Source organism: Sinohyriopsis cumingii, chromosome 3, assembly GCF_028554795.1.
Source record: "Sinohyriopsis cumingii isolate HCF-2022 chromosome 3, ASM2855479v2, whole genome shotgun sequence".
NCBI lineage: Eukaryota > Metazoa > Mollusca > Bivalvia > Unionida > Unionidae > Sinohyriopsis > Sinohyriopsis cumingii.
Genome location: NC_142963.1, coordinates 149,003,945 through 149,029,668, shown reverse-complemented (window position 1 = coordinate 149,029,668; position 25,724 = coordinate 149,003,945). Strand labels below are relative to the sequence as shown.

The 25,724-nt window shown below is 35.9% G+C and overlaps 1 protein-coding gene across 1 annotated transcript; it reads left to right on the top strand.

Annotated features, from left to right (window-relative positions):
• Positions 1-216: 216 nt before the first annotated feature.
• On the top strand, positions 217-25,287 carry LOC149804124 (ragulator complex protein LAMTOR5-like). Its single transcript, XM_089954091.1, has 4 exons — positions 217-295; positions 5,880-5,941; positions 17,773-17,890; positions 24,460-25,287. Exons 1-4 carry the CDS (start codon positions 261-263, stop codon positions 24,518-24,520), a joined length of 276 nt encoding a protein of 91 aa, XP_089810217.1. The 5' UTR covers positions 217-260; the 3' UTR covers positions 24,521-25,287.
• Positions 25,288-25,724: the final 437 nt, after the last annotated feature.

Genomic DNA, 25,724 nt, shown 5'->3' with positions numbered 1-25,724 from the left:
ATATAGGGTGGGATATTCCACTTGTTAGGGATGGACTATAAGTCATCGTCAAAAGAAGCATAGCAACATGGCCTACTTTTATCAGTTTTAATACTTTCTAAATCTAATATATCTCTTAAGAAGGTATGTTTAGTTTTGATATTTTAGAAATAAAAGTCTTATAGTAAAAGTAATACTAAATCGAATGCCATCTCCCTTTAAAATAGTGGACTAATTTAATAAACCTGAAGGCAAGAACAAGTTCCGGTTCCGGTGTAAAGATGGAGAGACCTTTGGAGAAACATCTTGATGAAACGTATGATATCTATAATTTTTCTGCTGAGAGTGTCATGGAATGAACAACTGAGTTTGAACACAGTTATTTTGTCCTTTCTTTTGGCACTGGACTAAAGTACAGCTGGAAATATAATGTTTGTTATTTTTTGTAAAAAGCATATCACATGATTCTCCACCTCTTCAGACGCACAGGTGCTCGACGCGAGCTTGATGTTAAGAAAAAAATAATAATCTAAAGGAAAAAAATCATACAGAGTGACAAAAATACCTTAGATTACCCCCATGACCCGGTCTGACATAGGACCCTCTCTGTCATAATATATAAGAGAGAAGGTACGGAACTTCCAAATACTTCGCTCCACCCTAGTCCTACATGTAAGACATAGCACATTTTGATTTTGTTGAGGTGCTATGTCTTACTATCCAAATAACGGCCTTGTATAGTGTGTTCTGATGTCATTGACATCGGAATGAGTAATCAAAGTTTCAGGAACATATCACACATTTGGCAGCCTATATCGACATTTTTCCACTAATTTATGTGTAATTATTATACTTACTGTGCTATCTTTATCCTGGTGGAATGAAAATATGACACTAGCAAATTGATGCATTTTCACGTTCTGTTGACATACATTTGAATTTGTTGCAATGCAACGGTAGTTGAAGTATACCGAAGTAAGTTCAAGTAGGTTGATGTTTGGGATATGTTTCTTGAACGAAACGAACCATTGCTTACAGTTCCAATAGGCATAATATATTTTTATTCGTTTCTTTAAAAAAATAATGTTTCAACTTTATCCGATTTTGGCATTCTCGGCTTTCATCGCTTTCCAGCCAACTGAAAAGTAGGCCAAAGAAACTTGAAAACGGGTCCATTTCTTTTGTGAGAATTTGAATTTATTAGAGAAAAGGCATCATAGTAAGTAAAGTCTGACTAAAACATTATAAGTTTACTTTGTAGAAAAGCGTCATTACTTTAGTTGTCAGTTGTGTGAAATATTCCTGAAAATTTTACTTTCGTAATGATGTTAGTCGACATCAAAACACACTACACAGCACCTTTAGTTAGGCTGTAAGACCCTGACGCCAACAACATAAATATCAGCGTCAGGTCTTACAGGTAGGACTACGCTCCACCCATGACCCTCGATTTCCTTCTGCTATTTCCGTCTTTAATGGCACGCGACCATACTATATGGCTTGTTTTACTTCTGAGATATCTTTCTATCCATCAAGCCATCATTGACTTTTCTGCGTTGTACCATACTGAAGTTACGGGCTGCGAAACTTGCGATTTTCACGAAGTTTTCCTTTGTGAACACTTCCGTGCTCCTATGAAAACCGGTGACAAGAGCGATATGGACAATGTTTTCAACTCTATGGTGCATCCCTTCTTGAATTACAGAACAGCGGTAGATGCAAAATTAAGTTTTTTACTTACCATTAACTCGATTCAACTTTAGGAATCCTGTCCCATGCAAGTATTATACATTGTCTTCTTCACTGCACAACACATCGTATACATGCATCTCTATTTTCAAAATAGGCAGCACTAACGTCAACGCCGAAATATGATTGGCTCAAAAGGTTATTCTTATTATCATAGGAGCACGGAAGTGTCCACAAAGGAAAACTTCGCGAAAATCGCACGTTTTGCAGCCCGTAACTTCAGTTTGGTACAACACAGAAAAGTCAATGATGGCTTGATGGATAGAAAAATATATCAGAAGTAAAACAAGCTATAATAGTATGGTCGCGTGCCTTTAAAGTATAGAAGTCACAGGCAGTTTATTCAGGTGATAAAAATGGTGCCCAAGTTTGTAATCAGAGTTGGACAATAATTCAAATTCATATTCAAATAGATGAGGATTTCAGTACGAGTTTCCTGACCCTGCTTCACAACCAATTTTAGATAGTTTTACATTTATGCTGGGGCGTGGGGACAGGGCCAGTTGCCTCTCAAAGAGTTGGAATTCACCACCACTGTGTGGCTGCGGCTTAGGGTAACCGTTTACTAGTAGGCCCAGCAAATTTTAATGATGACAGGAAGATGATTTATTTTCCCCAATAGTGTCAGTATGATATTCGTTACATCTCAGATTCGTTGACAGATGAGACGAAACAACAGCGTTGATGAAATTTGACCTGGTAGTTAGTCACACGACTACCAAAATCTCGGTCTACATGTCCATGGCTTCAATATGATATCAACAGTAAACCTTCTTTCCAATACTGTTGTAGATTTGGCAATTTTTTTGGTTAAATTCATGGTTTGGGTCAACAGTGGTGTCCACAGAAATGGGTTCCTCATGAAAATTTGTGTCACCACAGTGTCATATTTCTATAATTCTTATACTCATCTGGTCTTGTACTAGCCCAGCAATTGAAGACATCGACCCTGACATTTATTTTTGGGGGTTGAGATCTTACTGCAGAATTAATGGCGCTGTGGAGTGTTATCCGATGACGATTAACATAGGAGCAATAGGTTAGGTGGGGATGATGTCACTCGCTTAGTGACCTACTTTCCACCATGTTGCATGGTGGAAACTCTTAGTAACAGTGTAGCATTATATGTGTTCAATATTGCAAACCTGTTTATTTTACCTTTACTTTGTTTATTATTTCTTTTTCAAGTATGAACTACTGTGGAGTCTTCTCTAAAAGCAGGATATAAAACCACAAATGTGTGTCTAATTATTATTGTGGGTTGAGAAGGTGCAGGATGGCAGTGGTGTGAACATGTCATGCACATGTACACGACAATATCCACCAACTAGTGCCACGACAGTTAAGTGACTGTTTAGTTTGGTTGGTATATTGTACAATTTTCATTAATAAAATGGCAAATTTAAACACAGCGATTATAAGATCAATTAGTCAGTTTTACAGCGTCTTAAAGTTACAAAAAGATGCTTCTGCATGCTATGTACAGAAACTTAATGTCGGGGAAATTAAAGAATGTCCTTAGAAATTTCCAGCCAATTTTAGAATTTAAGTAATTCATTGAAATGGCATAAAGGGATGTGACCTGATGTCAACAACTATCTCACTAATACAATATTAAGTTTTTTTAAAAATATTTTGTTGAAGTAACTTTCGGCCATTTTGGTTAACCTATTTTTCCATTAAAAGTTTTATAACAATAATTATAATAAAAATAATAATCTTTATTTCTGACAGGCCGTTGGCCCAAATTACATGCATATATTAAAATATGGTACAACCACAAAACATAGCAATTCTAGGATTAACACACTGATTCTGTCACCTTTAAGTTTTTGCTAGATAAATATCAAAATTATTTAGGATATTAATATTATTATTGATTCTCTGTTATTTGTATTACAATAAACATATGAATGTACATAGGCCTTTCTCAGATTATCATACATGGGACATTTAACAGCAAAGTGAAACTCATCTTCTATATCTGCACAAAAAGGCACAATCTTTCAACATGGGGGTATTGTTATACCTACCTATATTTGCCATTATGGGAAAGCTTCCATTTTTTAAAATGCATCGTAGGCTAACATTGTACGAAGATTTCAAATCTATTAAGTATTGACAACTCAGACTGTTTCTGATATTACAAAACCATAATTTATCCATTAAATTCAGCACTCCATTTTGTTCGAGTTGAACAATATCTTTTGAACTATGTTTGTTTATAATGAAAAGGAGTTTTAAAATAGAAATAAAAGATGTTTTTACCACCCAGCCCTTTATTAACCCAAACTAATCCCATTCCATTTGAAAACAGGAGATTCCTAACTTTATTCACCCAACAATCACATTGTTCGCTTTTGGAAGTCTATCATCAGTCATCTTTAATAATTTGACCCGGTACTTAAGAATTTTTGTATACATGTATCTTACTACTTGCATTGGCTTTCTGTACAATTTATTATAGGTGAAAGCGTTTGGTGTGTGTTTTGTAATACCAATAGTATCTTTGCAAAATGATGAATGTACAGCTTGAATATCATCTGCTTTGTAGAAACCCAACACTTTCGACCCATAAATCAAGATTGGTGCTATTTTAGTATCAAATATTTGGAATAGAGTTTTTGTAGCCAGTTTCCCAAACCAATTAAGTCAAATCTTCAGACTATTGAGTGCCACCATTAATACTGGCCGCCATGTATAGCCTGTCTTGTGCTGAAAAATGGCGTTAAACCCTATAACAACAACAACAAGACTATTGAGTGACTTTGTCACTTGTGCTGCTAACATTTTTTGACACATGAATTTTTAGAAGAGAATGCACAGCCAATATAATAGTAATAACAAAAATACTGTAGTTAGCAGTAGTTTGTTACAAAGTTTTAATCAGATTATTATTATTATTAATAAACATGTTACAATTATGTTTAAAATTCTGCAAATTTTCTTAATTTTTTCCCACATGATATGCAGGCCACCTAGAATAATGGCGAATGTTTTCACCTCGGCTGTTATAACTATGCACTAAAAATGCCCAGATGTGGAAAAAAAATGCCCAGATTTCCAATCCAACCTATAAGTCAAATGTTCAGGAATATCTCACACACTTGGCAGTCCATATCAGTGCTTTTCTACAAATTGAAGTCATAATGTTTTAGTTAAACTTTACATACTCTGATGTCTTTTTTCTAATGAATTCAAATTCTCACACAAGTAAATGGACATTTTTTCAAGTTTCATTGGCCTACATTTCAGTTGGCAGGAATGCGATGGAAGCTGGAAATACAGAATTCAGTTTAAAGTATGATAAGAATCTTTAACAAAATGAAGCTATTTAAAGACGTTCTTAATATTAATTTTTTTTTCTTTTTTTTTTTCTTCAAAGAAACTTACCTCAGCTTGATCTGGTTTGGCTTTCCCGGCATTCATCAAATTCCAGGCAATTGAAACTGGAGTTATGACCTCTGAATGCCTAGTCCTTGTAACTTTGTTTCTTCAGCAAAAGTTTCTTTACTCAAGGCCCAGTGAACAGATATTAGTTACCTAATAGTTCAATTTTACTCAGGTTGTAGTTAGCTAATAGCTCTAGTTTACACATGTTGTAGTTACCTAATAGCTCTAGCTTACACAGATTGTAGTTAACTATTAGCTCTAGCATACACAGGTAGTAGTTAGCTAATAGTTCTAGCTTACACATGTAGTAGTTAGCTAGTAGCTTTAGCTTACACAGGTAGTAGTTAGCTGATAACTTTAGCTTACACAGGTAGTAGTTAACTAATTTAGCTCTAGCTTACACAGGTAGTAGTTAGCTAATAGCTTTAACTTACACAGGTAGTAGTTAGCTAATAGCTTTAGCTTACACAGGTAGTAGTTAGCTAATAGCTTTAGATGACACAGGTTGTTGTTAGCTAATAGCTTTAGCTTACACAGGTATTAGTTAGCTAATAGCTCTAGTTTACACTGGTTCTCAGTTCCAGTTAGTAATAGATGGGGGGGCTTTTTTGTGTACAAGCTGTTAATAATAAAAATATCCCTTGAAAAAAATATGATTGCTAAATTAGTGAGACAACTTAACCATTCAAAGTTGTATTCACTGTTTTATACACCATAAAAGTCAATTTATTAACAGAATGTTTTTCTTTCATTTGTAGGTTTAAAATACCTGGTGTGTCCGGCGTTCTTTGTGCAGATGAAAATGGGCTATGTCTTGGAGGTAATGTTTGCCACCCAAAATGTGAACATCATTTTTAAATGCATGGTAGTGTTTTTGAGGAATTTATTTCATAGTACAATTTATTAAATTTGTGAAAATATCACCCATAAATGTCCTACAGACTTTTTGTCACAAAGACTGTCTTGTCTGTGAAGTGTCCTGCAGAGTGTCTTTTTAACAATGTCATTCACGTTGTCTTGCCAACATGATCATACAGACTGTCTTTCCAGCAAGTGTATTTCAGATTGTTTTGCAGGCAAATTGTCATACATGCTGTCTTGTCAGCAAAGTGTTATACAGACTGTCTAGTAAGTAACATGTCTTACAGATTGAATTGTCAGCAGATTGCCATACAGGTGTCTTGTCAATAAAGCATTGTATAGACTGTCTTGTCAGTAAAATGTTCTGCAGATTGTCTTGTCAACAAACCGTCATACAGGCTATCTTGTCAACAAATTGTCATACACTTACTGTCTTGTCAAGAAAGTGTCATACAGACCATCTTGTCAGTAAAGTTGAGCTTTGTTTAAGGCTCCATAATAACCATGTGTTACTAGGTATTATTCCATGACTGCATTGCCTTTTATTAAGGAAAGGTTTTATCATGGGATCCTATACCATAATGTCCTCTGAAGGGTGATTATGGTAGAGGTTGAATGCTTGTTCATGAATGCTTAATATTCATTCTCTGTACCTTTTACCTATTCTCCTAACATTAACATGCTTGGGTATGTTTTCAGCAGAGAAAGGAAATTATTATTATAAATTGTGTTTCTCTGAGATTATCTATCCTGTAAAGTTATGATTAAGCTCTCCTACTCCTCCCAGCAAATGCAGTCCTCTGTATTAATGTATCACTCCAGATTAGCCAGAAGAACATCTGATAAATGGCCAGTCAAATAGCATTGACACAGGGGTATAATTATAATAATATCTTGGATGAGTTCCTTCCCATAGATACCGTTTTTAGCTCAACTGGCCTAAGGCGTAAGGGCAGTTGAGCTTATGTATGGCCCTTTATGCATCATGGATCATGTCAGTTACCAATTGTTATTTTGGTATTCTCAAAATCCACTGGACCAATTTTGACCAAAGTAGCCTCCTGGAATGAAAGGCTTTCACATTTTTGTACATTGCCACTGTTACCAGAAATTAAAACGGCCCTTTAAATGATGACTTCTTAAAAACCTCTGAACAGAATTTGAGGGAAAATATTTTGGCATTAAGTTCTTTCACATTTTTTCCCATGATACCAATCAGCCATCAAGTATGGCTGTAGTTACTAAAAATAGAAAAAACTGTTACTAAGTATAGAAAAACCTTTAATGACTTTCTCCAAAGGTGCAGAATATAATTTGACAGAACTTTATAGAAAACATCCTGGAATGAAGAACTTTAAAGAGTTTACAAATAATGCCAATTCACTGAGATATGGTCACTACTAAGAAAAAAATTAAAACAACTTCTCTACAGTTGCTCAACAGAATTTGACCAGCTGTGAAAGGAAGCATCTTGACATAAAGGGCTTTCAGACTTATACAACTGATGTTGGTCGTTCATTAAATATGACCAACATTGGTCAAATAGAAAAACCTTTACATTATTTCTCCAAAACCGCTCTCTGAATTTGATCATATTGGTCAGAAAGCACTTTGGCATAAAGATCTTGTTGATATTTACTAATGATGCTGATCTGCCATAAAAATTGTTTGCATTTACCAAAAATCAAAAAACCTTGAAAAGGCTTTCTAAAATCTGTGTTACAAAATTTGACCAGATTTGACAGCATTGTACTGTAGAGGGATTTCAAATTTGCGCAACAAATGCTGATATATTATTAAATATGGTCCCCATTACTAAAAATAGAAAAACCTTGGAACAACTTCTCTAAGCTATTGAATAGAATTTGACCAAACTTGAAGAAATTTTCTGGCATAAGATTTTTCAGATTTATTACATATCCCATCAAATATGATGCTGTTACTAAACATAGAAAAAACTTTAAACACCTTTTCCAGAAACACTGTTTAGAATTTGACCAGTCTTGATAGAAATCCAGTCTTGATAGAAATCAGCCTGACATGAAGACTTTTTTCCAGATATGGCAACAATTACAGAAAATGGAGAGACTTTTATATGACATTCAAAAAGCACTCATTTGAATTAAACAACATTTGAGAGAAAGCATTGTGGAATAGATGGTTCTAAATTTGTATAAATATGGCAATCCACCATTGAAAGTGAAAAACTCCATTACATGAATTTATTTAATAGAAACTGCAGAAAAGAATTTCACACAAAGCTTCCTGGCATTGGGATCATTCAGTATTAGACAGATGCTGTTGATCTCTCATCAGATATGGATGAACATAGAAATATTTGAGAAATCTTGAAACAGTTGTTTTCATAAAATAACGCAGTCAAATGCATTGGACGAATTTCAACAGAAAATATTCTACTGACCCAGATAGATTGATTGGACTTTCATGTAGTTTGATTAAGTTTTAAGTTTGTAATAAATTTCAATGTGAAAATGTGAACCTTTATTTGTGCGTCAGTATGACAAAATCACTTGATCAAAACAACTGGAATTTTATAGGTCTGTTCCTATTAGTATATACATGACATTTAAATTTTCACTACATTTGGAGGAGTTTTTATATATATTTTACAATATTTTTGTGACTTTTGGATTTTAATCTCTTTGGTGAACCTTGATTTGTTTGACTTAGCCAAATGATATTTGGTATCCATTTTTATGTCCATGGTCTGACTAGATGTTTGGTATCTTTATGTCCATGGTCTGACTAGATGTTTGGTATCTTTATTTATGTCCATTGTCTGACTAGATGTTTGGTATCTTTATTTATGTCCATGGTATGACTAGATGTTTGGTATCTTTATTTATGTCCATGGTGTGACTAGATGTTTGGTATCTTTATTTATGTACATGGTCTGACTGGATGTTTTGTATCCATATTTATGTCCATGGTCTGACTTGATGTTTGGTATCTTTATTTATGTCCAAGGTCTGACTAGATGTTTGGTATCTTTATTTATGTCCATGGTGTGACTTGATGTTTTGTATCCATATTTATGTCCATGGTCTGACTTGATGTTTGGTATCTTTATTTATGTCCATGGTCTGACTAGATGTTTTGTATCCATATTTATGTACATGGTCTGACTGGATGTTTTGTATCCAAATTTATGTCCATGGTCTGACTACAATAGAATGTACTGCAATAAACTGGTTTTATTAAGTATAATGTACAGCATTTACCTTGGAGATCAGACGACTTGAAGATGCTGACGGAGGTGGAGGAGAAAGACTGAAGTTAATAAATGAATCTTATTCGCTGATTATTGCCCTTTTCGCCATGCTTTCCTCATTTTCATCTGCAGGGGTTTTCGATAAAAACCTGTCCAATGATGTCTGTTTCATCCTCTGTTTCTGAAATGAGTTAGGCAAGTGTCATTAAATAGCGCCATCGCACGTCCAGTTGCAACTTTTTCTGGGGTTTCTTTTGAATGAAGTCTGAAAGTTTCTCCCACATTCCCAACATTTCCTTTATCTCGTAGAGATAACCTCCTCTGCCTCCTCCGCGTCACCTATTTCCTGCAAAACCTCCGTGTGCTGCTGCATCTGTAGCTCCTTTAGCTCCTCCGTTGTCAGTTCCTTGGAGTGCTCCTCGATGAGCTCGTTGATGTCACCTTCGTCCATGTCCAGGCCCATGGACTTGCCGAGGGATACAGTCTCCTCCACTACTGCTGCTTCGGGTTCGAGTCTTTCAAAGTCCGTTTCAGACACAACCTCAGGCCACAGCTTCTTCCATGCAGAGGTCAAGGTCCTCTTTGTAACACCCTGCCAGGCCATATTGACAATTCTGAGGCATATCATGATGTTATAGTGGTCCTTCCAAAACTCTCGAAGGGTGAGGTTTGTGCTCTCCGTCACCTCAAAGCAGCGGCAGAACAGGTGCTTGGTGAAGAGCTTCTTGATATTAGAAATCACCTGCTGGTCCATGGGCTGCAGGATAGTGGTGGTGTTGGGTGGAAGGTAGAGAACCTTTTTAAACTTGAACTCTTTGAGGATGTCATCTTCGAGGTTAGGTGGGTGAGCAGGTGCATTGTCCAGGATGAGAAGGGCTTGCAGAGGTAGGTTATTTTCATGGAGATATTTCTTAACGTCAGGACCAAAGGCCAAATTCACCCACTCCACAAAGAACTGCCTGGTGACCCATGCCCTTGGGTTTGTCCTCCACATAACCTGCAGTTTTTCTTTCAGAATCTTATGTGACTTAAAGGCTCTGGGGTTTTCCAAATGATAAATGAGCAGCGGCTTAATCTTGCAGTCGCCACTCGCGTTGGCGCACAGTGCAAGGGTTAGCCTATCCTTCATGGGTTTGTGGCCTGGCATCCTCTTCTCCTCTGCCGTTATATAAGTCCTCCTTAGCATCTTCTTCCAGAAGAGTCCTGTCTCGTCACAGTTGAAGACTTGCTGGGGGATGTATCCTTCTACGGCTATAATTCCAGCAAAAGTTTTGAGGTAATCCTCAGCTGCCTTCATATCCGTGCTTGCTGCCTCACCATGCCTGACAACGGAGTGAATGCCGGTCCTCTTTTTAAAATTCTCGAACCAGCCCTGACTGGCTTTAAACAGCTTGCCCGATGCCTTGTCCGTCGAAGTGCTGGGGTCTGCTGCAGCAGATCAGCATAAATAGCTCGTGCCTTCTCGCAGATTACAGCCTCTGTCACGGTATCTCCTGCGAGCTGCTTCTCCATCAAGCACACCATCAGCAGCTTCTCCATATTTTCATGGATAGATGTCCGCTGTTTAGAAATTATTTTAACGCCCTTGGCTGGCGTTATAGCCTTTATTGACTCCTTTTGCTTCAATATGGTGCAGATCATAGAAGTGCTATGCTTGTACTGCTTCGCCAAGTCGACTACACGCACACCTAGGTCATGTTTTTCGATAATTTCTTTCTTTAATTCAGTGCACATCATCTGCTTCTTCTTCTCAGCACTGTCCTTCGCACTCATTTTCTTTGGATCCATGGTTGGAAAAACGAAGTTTTGCAAAATAACTGCAAGCACAAATGCAAGCACAACACTGATGCTTCCACTGCGAGCTAACCACTTAAAGTGGACGAGTGAGACATGGGATGCTGGGCGGATGTTGCGACTTTCACTGTGGCGTTCACTGCGCCAACTAGCGGTGGGTTATCTGAAGCTGGCTCGTAACCTGGATTTTAGCTCTCAACTCAAAGCAAAAAATCGGCAGAGAGACGTCTCATATCTCGAAAATCTCGTTAGTTGGGACACTCGTAAGTCAAGGAACCACTGTATTTATGTCCATGGTCTGACTTGATGTTTGGTATCTTTATTTATGTCCATGGTCTGACTTGATGTTTTGTATCCATATTTATGTCCATGGTCTGACTTGATGTTTTGTATCCATATTTATGTCCATGGTCTGACTAGATGTTTGGTATCTTTATTTATGTCCATGGTCTGACTAGATGTCTGGTATCTTTATTTATATCCATTGTCTGACTTGATTTTTCATATCCATATTTATGTCCATGGTCTTACTAGATTTTTGTAAGGTGTATGACAGAATTTGAACATAGGGTTCATTTTGGTGTTCATGTGTCTGTATGTTCATCAGCACCCTGGTTTAACCTCAATGTTAAAGTTTAATTTGATTGTTAAAGGTTTTACTTCAACAACTAAAAAAAAACAGGCTCCACAAATTAATTGGGTCATACATTTATATAGGACAGTGGCTGTTATGTGTCTAGAAACTCTTGAATAAGTTTGTGAACTAAGCTGAAATTGTACATTGTAAGGTAAAGAAATTTTTAAAATACATTGATGAATTAATAAAAAAAAAGAGAAATATGTCATAAAAAGTGGCAGCAAAGTACCAGCATATTGATGTGTTTGTTGGTCACATTAGTATTATTAAGAATGATTTGAGTGTATATTTTTCTGAACCCTTTGCATTTTACATTTGCTTTAGTAAGTTATTGGTAATCTTTATGCTTGTAATTAAGCAGCAATCGTCCTGGGCTTCAGCAGTGTTGCAAATTGCAATTTGTTTTCCTTATTGGTGACAAAATATACCATCTGGCGATTTTGTTTGGTGACAACCTATTGGCTGTTTAACTTGTACATACAGTCATGGATTTGGAGTGGAGACATTCAAAGGGACCACGAAAGGAAGCCACAAACTTGGATACACAATGCACTAGAATCTATCTGTTACATAAACAAATCCTTTGTTCATATTGACAAACCCATCTTTACAATGCATTCTTACATCATAATCCGCTTATGTTGACATCTGGCCTGAGTACAGTATGCTGTGATACACTCAGTCATGCTACCGAACTATACCTACAATTAATTGAATGACGGCTAATCCTTCCGTTGTTTTTCTAAATGTATCAGTAAAATAGTTTTGCTGAAACTTCAGAGAAAACTGATTATTTTTGAAGTACCAAACAAAGCAAATGGAAAAGATCTCAGTCAGAATAATATACTGATTTATCATTGGTAAACAAACGTTTGCTATTGCATGTTCATCTTCTCATCCTAAGAGTAAGTTAACAAAATTAACGGCATTTGGATTTAGTGCAAATTCATCAGGCATCACAGTCCCTGAACCTGATGTTATACCTGACAGCCCAACATCATCTGCATGTAGTAATGCTTAAAGTGCAACACCACATCATGATGAATGGGTCAAAAGTTCCTGAAAATGTCTCGACAGCTGCAAATTTTGGCGTCAATAGCTTGATATGTTAGGAAGTTAAAGCAGATGTTCTGTGATATATGTATCAAGGCTCAAGTTGTCAATTCATTTATAACTGGCTGTGATATTTTGAAGAAGGATTGTCACCAAACATGAATCCAAGCATGGTAATTTTACTCATTATCTTTTACTTTTGCCATCACTCCCATGTTACGACTCCAGGGACTTAAACTATGTAACAAGAAATAGCAAAACAAACAAGTTTTGCATAATTGAAAATAATTCATTTCTCAAAATACAGGAGTGAAGGAATTAAATTCAGTTCCAGCATGGTGAATGAATTCCTATTTCCCAAATGTTCTTTCACTTCCAGTAGTTCCAAGAAATCTGAATATGTTCCAATGAAAAATGCCCCTTCTGTGTTGAAGTTTCAAAGTACAGAAAGATTTCCAAAGAATTGAAAATAGTCATTGAATAAATTTATTTAATACCGTATAAATATTCCAGCATGTCGTGCAAAAAATAAATCTTTTCACAAACCAAGTTGGGAGATTGAATCCGAGAAAACCTACCATCGGGAAGATTTTTGCGGCATATTTAAGCATCGTTTTCACTAAATATACACCGATATTTCTGGTCCAATACACATGAAATTCTTGCCGCGTCTCCCTATGGAGTGCATTATCCCCCCCCCCCAAGATGCCCCCATTTCACATTCTGGTCACCTGTGCCTAAACTGCACAATAACTAACGGTTAGACTCAAGCCTCTTCGACATACTTCTTCAAAGAAACTGCCTGTTCTGTGGAGAGTTAAAGCACTAGCAATTGATAAATAAACAATGCCCTTTTTTGTTATAACTAATAATGCCTAAAATGAGTGTGAATTTATGTTAACAGTTCAAATGTGGTCTCAAGTTACCATACATGTGATAAACTATTTCCACATTTTATATTCCACCTTATTTCCTTATTGTTAACTTCTATACGCATGTAACACTGCTTACTAAATAACATATTTATTCCGAGCGAGTTTTGCGGGGCACATATGCTCTTTGATATGTTTCTTCATTCCTTCTTTTAATTTAATGATGGTAATTAATTTTTTTATATACGGTAAATTAATGCCAGGTGTTGACTCGTGTAGGTTTTATTGGTGGGAATGGCGATCCTTGTTTGCTTGTCGAGAAAAAATCTACAGCATTCAGTTATCATTCTTGGGATTTAGGAAGCAATTCACTACAAGCAAAGCATGTATAGCGCTGCAAAAATAAGTTTCAGAACTCCTGGTTGATGGAGATGTACTTTGTGAAGCTAGCCGTAAAAAGGTGGTTGGCATTTAATTTTTGAATGCATGAAATAGATGGTCACATTATACATCACTTATCTTACATTGCAAAGTACAGTCATAGTGTTTTAGTATTAAAATGTTATTCACTAAAGTTCCTTACAAAACTATTGTTTGGAAAACACTACACATAATATAGATTTGCTTAATAACTGATGTTTCTATTAAAAAAACGAGAGAGAGAGAGAGACTGACATGACATGAGGAAAGTAGATATTTTAGATTTGATAATGCATTTATTTCAGGTGACAACAGTCATACCTGTGCACTAACTGTTATGAGGGATTCAAAGATCATGGAAGTAGTGCAAAACAGTCATGTAATGATTTATTTTGTAATATTGTGGCTGTATTGCTTGTTGTCAGTAAAGTAATAACTATCCCATCTTTTTAAATTTTCATTGCCTATTACATTAATAAACTTGGAAAAATATTCACTACTTGTTCTGGCGACATTTTTTGAAAGCTGGCGATAAAATATTGAGGTTGGTGTTCTTTTTGGCAACAACTTTTTAAAAGCCAGGACCATCCCTATACAAGTCAAGGTCAACTAGAAACTGCAAAGACCAAGATCTGCCATTACATAATGCACATGCAGATATGGATCTCTGCAGTTTGTTAGGAGTAATCAGTAGAACAAACAGCATAGACCCAGAGCCGCAGATCAGAATCTGTGTTGCTTGCAGTTGGACTCAGCTTATATTCGAGTATTTATGGTAGTTGTGCAGTATCCAACGTTTTATGAGACCCACCTTTCACTAAAACTAAGAGACTAAAATTACAGAGTCATCAAGTGGAAGATTTCATTCCCGTTAAAGCTTGGATGAGAACAAGATATACAAATAAATGATTCTATTTGATGGATGCATTATGGCTGGACAGTGTAATCAGTATTACTTTGACTCATTCACAATCATAGCTTGTCATAGTGTCCTCAGTATTTGACTCATTCAGAATTATAGCTTTTCACAGTGTCATCGGTATTTGACCCATTCAGAATCGCAGCTTGTCAGTGTCTTCAGGCTTGGACTCATTCAGACTTGCAACTTGTCACAGTCTCATCAGCATTACTTTGACTTGTTCTGAATTACAGCTTGTCACTGTCATCAGTATTACTTTGACTCATTCAGGGATTTCAGTACATCTCAACTATTGACATGCCATGATGTCATAACTGACAACTTTATGAAAAGAACAATCCAGTTGAATTCCCAGTGTGAACCATTCAGCTGCATTAGGTTTTCTTAATAACATTATGTTTGTCAGAAGAAGAATCCAGTTAAAATCCCAGTGTGAACCATTCAACTGTATTGAGTTTTCTTGATAACAGTGTTTGTCTGTTGAAGAATCCAGTTGAATTCCCAGTGTGAACCATTCAGCTGTATTAAGTTTTCTTGATAACATTGTGTTTGTCTGAAGAAGAATCCATTTGAATTCCCAGTTTGAACCATTTAGCTGTATCAAATTTTCTTGATAACATTGTGCTTGTTTGAAGAAGAATCCAGTTAAATTCCCAGTGTGAAGCATTTAGCTGTATTAAGTTTTCTTGATAACATTGTGTTTGTCAGAAGAAGAATCCAGTTGAATTCCCATTGTGAACCATTCAACTTTATAAAGTTTTCTTGGTAACGTTATGTTCATCGGAAGAAGAATCCAGTTGAATTATGAGTGTGGACCATTCAACTGTATTAAGTTTTCTTCATGAAAGTGCATTGTCAGAAGAAGAATCCAGTTGTATTCCCAGTGTGAACCATTCAACTGTCTTAGGTTGTTTTTTATAACATTGTGTTTGTCAAAAGAAGAATCCATTGAATTCCCAGTGTGAACCATTCAGCTGTATTAAGTTTTCTTGATCACAGTTTGTCAGAAGAAGAATCCATTTGAATTCCCATTGTGAACCATTCAACTGTCTTAGGTTGTTTCTGATAACATTGTGTTTGTCAGAAGAAGAATCCAGTGAATTCCCAGTGTGAACCATTCAGCTGTATTAAGTTTTCTTGATCACAGTTTGTCAGAAGAAGAATCCAGTTGAATTCATAGGATGAATACAATCTTACCTTTGTGTTATGTTCATAAAATGTTTTGAATAAATTCTGTTTTGTATTCCAAGGCTTGCAAAAGAGAAAATTTAATTCACTTCATAAATTTATTTCAAATAACCTGAATTCCAAGGTAAGAGTCTCGTATAGATTTGTTTGCTTGATGAAATACTGTGTTGTAATTTAGGGCAGTAATCTTTACTGGACTGTAATCTATTATAAATCTGTTGGTCCACCTTTAAATCAGTGCTCTCTACTGGGTTGTAATCTATGATCAGTGTCAGTCCACCTTTAGGGCAGTAATCAGTACGGGGCTTTAATGTATTATCAATCTGTCAGTCCACCTTAAGGACAGTAATCAGTACTGGGCTTTAATGTATTATCAATATGTCAGTCCACCTTAAGGACAGTAATCAATACTGGGCTTTAATGTATTATCAATCTGTCAATCTGTCAGTCCACCTTAAGGACAGTAATCAGTACTGGGCTTTAATGTATTATCAATTCATCAGTCTGCCTTTATGACAGTAATCAATACTGGGCTTTAATGTATTATCAATCTGTCAGTCCACCTTAAAGACAGTAATCTACACAGGGTTTAATTTATTATCAATGTATCAGTCTGCCTTTAGGGCAATAATCAATACTGGGTTGTAATGTAATATAAATCTGTAAGTCCACCTTAAGGAAAGTAATCTGTACTGATTTTAATTATTATCAATCCATCAGTTTGTCTTTAGGGCAGTAATCAATACTGGGTTGTAATCTAATATAAATCTGTCAGTCCACCTTAAGGACAGTAATCAATACCGAGTTGTAATTTAATATAAATCTGTCAGTCCACCAATAATAACAGTAATCTATACTGGGCTTTAATGTACATGTATTATAAATCTGTCAGTCCACCATAATCAATACTGGGTTGTAATATAATATAAATCTGTCAGTCCACCATTAAGGACAGTAATCTATACTGGGCTTCAGTGTATTATAAATATGTCAGTCCACCATTAAGGACGTTGTAATATAATATAAATCTGTCAGTCCACCATTAAGGACAGTAATCAATACTGGGTTGTAATCTAATATAAATCTGTCAGTCCACCATTAATAACAATAATCTATACTGGGCTTTAATGTATTATAAATCTGTCAGTCCACCATAATCAATACTGGGTTGTAATATAATATAAATCTGTCAGTCCACCATTAAGGACAGTAATCTATACTGGGCTTTAATGTATTATCAATCTGTCAGTCCACTGACATTCCGATTGGCAATGATTGATTAAAAGAAGAAGACCGCTTTTGTGGCCCAAGTGGTTAGAGAGTCCGCCTCATTTGTGAAAGGTTGTGGTTTCAAAACACTAGCTGAGTCATACCAAAGACCAAAAAATGGTAATAGCAGCTGCCTCACTTGGTGCTAAGCATGAAGAGGTTAGTGTTAGGACTGGCTGGCCTGGTGTCAGGATATTGTGATTGGATGTGACATCATGCTACATGTCTGCAACATGATGCCCCAGTGCTAGACATCACTTTAAACTGCCACACTGCAGACATCGTAGTGATATGACTGTTTTGTTTTTAAAGCTATGTTAAAATCCAAATATTACTTACACACTGACACACACACACACACATTAAAACATAGAAAGAAGAAATTTGTATTTGTGGCTTTTTTCAGCAAAGGGAGTTGCTAAAAAGGAAGCAGCAGGACACATAACAAGCATAGCCCTAAGTGCGGCAAAGTTGATACCCAACTCCAATACAAATCCTGTTATCTGCATAGAAGGAGAAACTGGGTAAGAATATTCAAGGGACATATTCCCATATTTCTGCAAAGGAGAGATACCAATGATTTTTGTTTCCTTTTTCTTTCTCTTTAATTTGCACTATGATAGTATAGCACTGAACATTTTTGAATCGGAAGTGTATTTCTTCCATTTATGCGCTTGTATTTATTAAAATGAATATTTTAGATATCCTATAGGTTCTTGTATACATATGGAGAGTGAGCGCTTTTTTCCAGATTTTAATTTTGATGATGCTTGGACATCTTAAAAATCATGTCACTACTTCTCCTGAATCGACATCATATCAATGGGGAGTTTTTACTAAAAGACTTCCTGTGAGGTATAGTTGGTCCTAAATGAAAATGGGGCCAGTCTGATGTCCAATATGGCCACCATTGCAGCCATCTTGAAGGTCTTGTTATTGCTCTTATAATGATTGGAAGTCATGTTGCCATGCAGGGCTCGAATTTAACACAAATTTCTTTGTAGCCAGAAGGACTAGTATACTGAGAAATTTACTTGTCCTACCAAATCTTTACTAGTCCTGTCCACTAAACAAAGTCACACACTTGTATTGAGATTAACAACAATTTTATTTCATAAATAGCATTATCGTATGAAATACAGAAGTATAAATCCCAGTTCAAATCATCAATCAGTCAATTCACATTTCTTGTTTCTCAAGATAACCTGGATCCAATTCCAGAAAGGGATCCAAGTTCCTTTCTCGTCCTCTACCTGCACTCGGGGTCCATTTGGGGTTTGTTCTAGTCTCCTTACCCACCTCCATAAACCATTGCAGTGCAGTGATCACCTTCAGGATCACTTCTGCCTTCTCTACAATATCAGTTGCCAGGAACGGTTATTTAGTTTCTCCTCCTTTGTGAATTCTAATATATACAAAGTGGCCGAGTGGTCTAAAGCGCTGTCCGTTACGGACCACTGCCATCTCACCTCTGTCTGCGTGGGTTCAAGTCTCGGATTCAGCCAATGTGGGTATGTGAGAAAGCTTGCCAGTAGCTTCTTGTGGGTCAGTGGTTCTTTCCGGGGTTTTCCTGGGTTCTTCCTCCACCATTGATACTGGCCGCCATATATGGCCTATCATGTGCTGAAAAATGGCGTTAAACTCTACAACAACAACAACAACAACAACAAATCCTCCTCCTGAATTGGAGTTTCAGTACAACCCTCGCACACTACTGCAAGAAACATTGTTTCATTTACACATTTGAAAAATTTCTGCATTTCGCTTTCAACCATGTAGTGAGTAAATGTAGCAACCTGTTTATCATTCCTGCAAGTCTCTCAAACATCAACTCCTTTCATCTCATCCAGCTGACACATTCATACAAAATCATTGATGGGTCTTTATTATGTTCTTTATGATAGCATGTGCATTTTAAACAAATTGTCGCGCCGGTCAAACACATACTGATTTAAACTTTCCAAGATCGTACCAGCGGTCGATTCTTCTGGTGGTATCTGCATAGCTGCTTTTCTCTCTGAACTCTCTTTGTGTTGCCCACAGCTTTCATGTACGTTTACTGATTCAATTTTAAAGTTCGAACAACCGGCAACAGAACTGGATGTTTTCTCTGTGTTTGTTTTCGCGAATTTCGTACACCAGTTAGACCGCATAATGTTCTTTTCCTCATCATAATTCATCCATTCCCTCTCTTTTGTCCATGTCTTCTGAAACGTTTGGTTATGCTATTCCCTATCATAAGAATTACTCCTGTCTTTCATGTCATTTTCATTCAACTTTTGCTTTTTTTTCCAGTGGCTAAACACTTTTTATAAAACGCCACATTTTGCCTGTTTTATAACGATGGAATTGTGCCTCATGTTGAAATATGAGATGTTACAGTATAGCTGATGCGAATTAGTTAAAGTGAGAAAAGGAATGGCACAGTGTTCTTTATATCAGATAGTCAGAGCAAGAAACATGTTTCAAAACACGTGCCTTTGCCCAAACTTCCCCTAAAATTAAATGGCCTCTCCCTAATAAAGACTTGACTTAAGCAGATGTTCTGCAGGATCAACGCAGTGGCTATTGTAAACACTGTTACAAAATATTAGCATCAGAAGTTAATGTTAGTTTCAGCTTGGAAAAGGTGTTTTCCCATTAAACAAATCCATCTGACTCGTTGCGATGTATTTAACAGCTCCAATTACAGTCTCATCATTAATAGCGTAAGTTTGGTAATTTTTCCTAATTAATCGGACCTCAATGTATTGCTGAAATTAATAATAAGGCGGAAAATTTTCAAATCTTAGATGCCCATGCTCAGAGATTTTAATTCCCAACAAATATACGGCATTCTGCTTGGATATCATCACGTGTATCCAATTATTTGTTCATTCTTGTAAAGGAAAAAAATATAAAAACCAGAGAAAAAATAGTTGTATGTAAAGGATGTGTCAATAAAGTAATCATAATAAATCGGTATAATTCTTATAATTATTTTGATGCAAATGTAAAATATGCAGTTTTCCGATTGTAACTGTTTGAGTGTTTGGCAAGCGATCCAAAAAAGAATTTAAAGACAATTACACAAACAAACATGCAAACTAATTTCTTTGAATAGTTTTTGCCGTGTTCGTTTGTGTGGTTTACCCATTTGTTGTTTGTCACTGTGGTCGAATGAATAAAGTGTGATACCACGTCATTTTTCATTTAATTTATTATCAGACTAATTAGGATCAATTACCCAAGTCCCGTTGTTATTGACGGGACCATAATTGGCACTGTTAAGCGAAATACACAAAATCGGATGGCTTCTAATGCACATTTTTGAGGCAGAAATTGACTTCATCTTTTCATGCTAATATTTTATAACTGTGTTTACAGTGGTCATTGCTTTGATTCTATAGAACATCTGCTGAAGTCAAGTCTTTATTAGGGAATGGCAAAAACCAAGCACTGACTGTTGATAACCGAAACTTACTAGCCCATCGGACTATTAACATTATGAAAGTTACTAGTCCAACTGGAAATCTACTAGCCTCGGGCTAGCGGACTACCACTAATTTCGAGCCCTGCCATGTGGTTTTCATCAGAAGACTTTTTATGATGTCTGGTTAATCCGAAATGGAAAAGTTGCAGATCTTATGGTCAGTATATCCACCAGAGGAACCAGCTTCAATATCTTGCCCCTACTTCTCTTGAAAGAGTGGTCTTATCAACATGGGATTTTCACTAAAGACTTCTTTCATTTTGTTGGTCCTAAATGAAAACTGTGTTGTTCTGATGTCCAGTATGGCCACCACACTAACCATCTTCAAAATTTTATTTTTACTTCTCCTCCTGAATGAAAAGTAATATTGCCATGGGGTTTTCACCCGAAGACTTCTTATGATGTATAGTTGCTCCAAAATGAAAATGGTGTCCAGTATGGCCACCACAATAACCATCTTGAAAATATTTTTAAGACTACTCCCCCTAAATGGATGGTTATATCAGCATAGGATTTTTACTAAACAACCTCTTTTGACATCAATACGGTCCTAATGGTGCCATTTAGACATTCAGTATGCCTGCTGCCATGGTTACATTGAAAATCTTGTTATCACTATTTCTCATGAATGAATGGTCATATCAGCTTGAGTTTTTAATAAAAGACTTTTTCTGATGTCAGGTTGGTTGTAAATTAAAATGTTGACAGTCTGAATTCTAATATGACTGCCACAATGACCATCTTGAAAAGGACATCTGGTAAATGGTGCCAATCTGATATTGAATATGGCCACCATTGCATCAAACTAAAAAATCTCGTCATCCTTACCCCTCCAAAAACAGAATGTCATATGAACATGGGGTTTCCAATGGAAGACTTACAATGCTGGTCCTAAATGACAGTGGTGCCAAACTGACATCTAACATATCCACCACAGTATGAAAATATTGTTATTACTGAAGACAATCAAGGATGGTTTCAACACTCGGCAGTTAAAAGGAAGAAATTGTCATATCTTGAATTCCTGGAAATTCTTTTCAGCAGAGCATTATTCTCTCCTCAAGAGACTTATTTTTCCTTTTATGCCTTTTCTTTTCACTGTATGTTTGTGTGTGTCACTGTATGTGTTCAACATAATGTCAGCACAATACTGGCTATATAGTGCTAATTTAAAGTTAGAATGTATATTAAAAATCTGCAAAGTTTTTGAGTTAGGAAAGAGGTTTTATATGTGTATGTACATATGTATGTTTGTGGTTTAACTGTGTCAGCACAATACTGGCTGTATAGTGCCATTTAAAATTTAAAATGTTCTTTAAAAAAATAAAAAACTGCCAGACAAATCTTGAGTCAGAAATGGAGCCAATAAGTCATTGTCAAAATCACTTTAGCACAAATTTATTTGCAGCATGATAATTATTGTTTACAATAACTACTGGAGACTGCTACAAGTTTTGCAAAGATTAGCTATGAAATAACTGATTAGACTCTGGTTGCTCAGTCTTCAACATTTTCAGATATGAACATCAGCATTCTGCTTAAGTTTAAAGAGAAAATGACATGTAATATAATTGTATGATTGCATTGTTTATTTATAAGAGTCAAGATTGGCACATTGCTATTGAAAGGGGTGGGGGGGGGGCATTTCTTTGGGGCCAGGAAATAATGATTTGGTATATGTTAAATTAAGTCATTATATGCAGGATTGCTTTTCCAAGCTGACTGTGACTCAGAATTATCTTATTTTAAATCAATTTTCTCTTAATTCTGTCAAAGAAATGGTATTCAGAATCACCACCACCACAACAACAAAAAAACCATGATGTTAAGCAGTCAATTCTTTAGTTCTAGTGAGGAAGTCCGATTGGCCATTCAGTCAGTGAATAGGTTCATTAAACTAATGATCCAAGCATGTGTTAATTTCATTACCTTGCAGCCTTTACCAAAGAACTTAGTCGCATGAAATAAATTTGCATAGATATACCCCTCAAAAAGGCATGTCCATCTCTAAGCTTATTTTGGTTCATGTACATATGAATGATTACCAGCCAGTTCTTCAGTACAGGTATATATTTTTCTCTGACCTGATCATCTTAACTTTAAGAAAATGTGCTCTGCTGCTTCTAAAACATGAAGATGAAGGAGAAATCCTTTCAGATTACCTTCCCTATCCATCACTAGTTAGTACCCATCAAAAATATGTTTACCATTTCAAGCTTGAACAAGACGGCAATGATAAGGAGGAATGGACGGCTAACAAGTAATGCAGTGGGATAATTCTCAGAGAAACATAATTTACTAAAAGATTTACTTTCTGATCAAATATATTCCCTGAGGAAATTAAAGTTAGGAGAAGAGGGTAATATGAGGAAACGCATGAGCATCAAACCTGTACCATTGGTATCCTTGAAGGGAAATATGGCTGTAGTCCCTGTTTAAGGGACAAATTGGCCCAAATTTTTAGGCAGCACAGCTGTTGGTCACATAACACATGACATTAATATAGTGGTATTGAGACATGAATGGTATTTTCTTACCCACCCCCAAAAACAAAATCACTGGATCTACCAGATTCAGTTCTCTTCTCAAAACATATTTGCCACCACTCTATATCCCAAATGATGATAAACTATAAAAAAAGAATAGAAGAATAAAAGATGAAAGTGTAAACAGAATGAGCAACCACTCATTACAAGAGAAATTTACCAGCTGCTGGCAGTTAAAATGAATCAACCACAATTATCATTTATACTGTTTGCGACTTGCTAGGTTAGGAAATTGTAGTCCACAAACTGGAAAATATGCATAAATGTGGCAGAAAAATACACAAATAAGGTCACCAAAACCTTGCACAAACCTTAATTAATAATACTGTATCACACTTTTTTATTGATGATTAGAATTAAAGATGCTCTTGATGGATATTGAGTCAGTGATGGCTCACGCTGGTAAACATGCAGTATATTTGTTGTAATTTTGTGGTGGAAAGGGAAGTTAATTTGAAAGAGTTTCTTCCCTTTGTCTTCAAGATCTATGGATGGGAAAGACAAATCTGTTCCTTTTTTTACAAGGGCTGGATTTTAGAAGAAACAGATTTTAATTCATTTAATGTTGATATGAGCAGGAATATATTCAGTGGATAAGGACCAACAAAGTTTGCAGTAAGTTCTTAATAACCATTAATAAAATGAAGATACTATAATTGTAGATTTAATTATGCAGTTTTACAACCCATTTGAATTAAGGACATCATATCTTTGATAAAATGGTGCATAGGTGCAGCCTAGTCTTAACACACTGATTGCAGTTGAACCAGCATGCCGCTACTTTTCACTTAATTTACTTCACATTTGATTCGATTTGCATCACACTGAGAGCAGTGGTCTGGCTGCATCTTTTAGAAGGGCACTTGCTCCCAATTTCCTTGGCTTGATATGGCCAATATAGTGTTAAACCAAGAAAAATCAAGGATCTCATTGTTATCTTTATGATAATTTTACATTAACTAATGCTTTTGAATGGGTAGTGAAACATTTTGACTCATAAAGAAATATTTGGCTTGATCATACATGATTCACACATACATGCATACTGTCAGTGTAAAACTTTTTATAATTTCAGGAGTGTACTTATTAAAAAAGAAGAAAACATTGTGATGGCTGTATACAAGTCGCAGGCTTAGATTACCAACAAGATTACATTGGACAAAGATAGTGACTGAGCATTGTGTAAAACCTGTTCTTGTGTTTTCACAGTGAGAACGACCCATGTGTATCTCTGTTGGCAAATTATTTTTCCCCTTTCAAGATGAAAAATATGAATAGTACAAGTCAATTTTTCATCATATTTGAAATTACATATATATTTTACTTAAATTCAAGTTAATTTGATTAGCGAGGAACCATGGAAATGTTGGGTTAGACAGGATGAAAAGTACTTTTGTGACTAAAATCGCACCAAGAAAGATGTAAATACTCTTTTTAACTCCTAGATTATCTAAATTTGATATGGGTCTTCTGCAGGTCAGTCTGCACAGGTTTTCCAAATGATCCATGTTGGATGTAATTGGAAACCTTAGCCATTATATTACTTTGCACATGGATTAATTAGACCCATTAAGCCATTATCTGACTTTGCACATGGATTAATTAAACCCATTAAGCCATTATCTGACTTTGCACATGGATTATTTAAACCCATTAAGCCATTATCCGATTTTGCAAATGGATTAATTAAACCCATTAAGCCATTATCCGACTTTGCACATGGATTAACAAAACCCCAAAGCAAATGAGGATAGTTATGATTGGTATGTTAATTTCTCTTGAAGTTGATGCAGTAATCACGGGTGTGACAGTGGTATGCAACCTACAAAGCATGTCTAATTAGGAATGATTGTGTTGACATGTGATTATCATTTCTATCAGTTTAATAAATATTTACATTTTTTCTCTGTTTTGTTGTTGCTACACTACTTTGAGAGTAGCCTGGTTATTGTTAGCAATCTTTCAGGTGGACAACTAGCTGAGGAGAAGTTGCGGTCCTGTGTCAGTCTTGTATGTATGGTAAACATCCATCTCAGCCTAATGTTGTACACTTTGATCTTTGAAGTGTTATGTATATTTCATTTGTATTGTTTGCTGGCTTTTTTCAATGATTTTATGTTATATATCTGTATTTTGTAATTGACCTTAGTCCATAATCAAGTTAATGGTCTACCTAACCAGTGACATTTATTTTGTAAACAACACAATACATAGCTAATATTTCTCTCCGAGTATAGATTAAATATTAAGATCATTAGTTTGAATTAAAGATACAGTCTTGATTCTGACCTTAGGAAGTTCCAAAAAGGAAATCTTCCATTAAGTTGACAGTATTTCCCT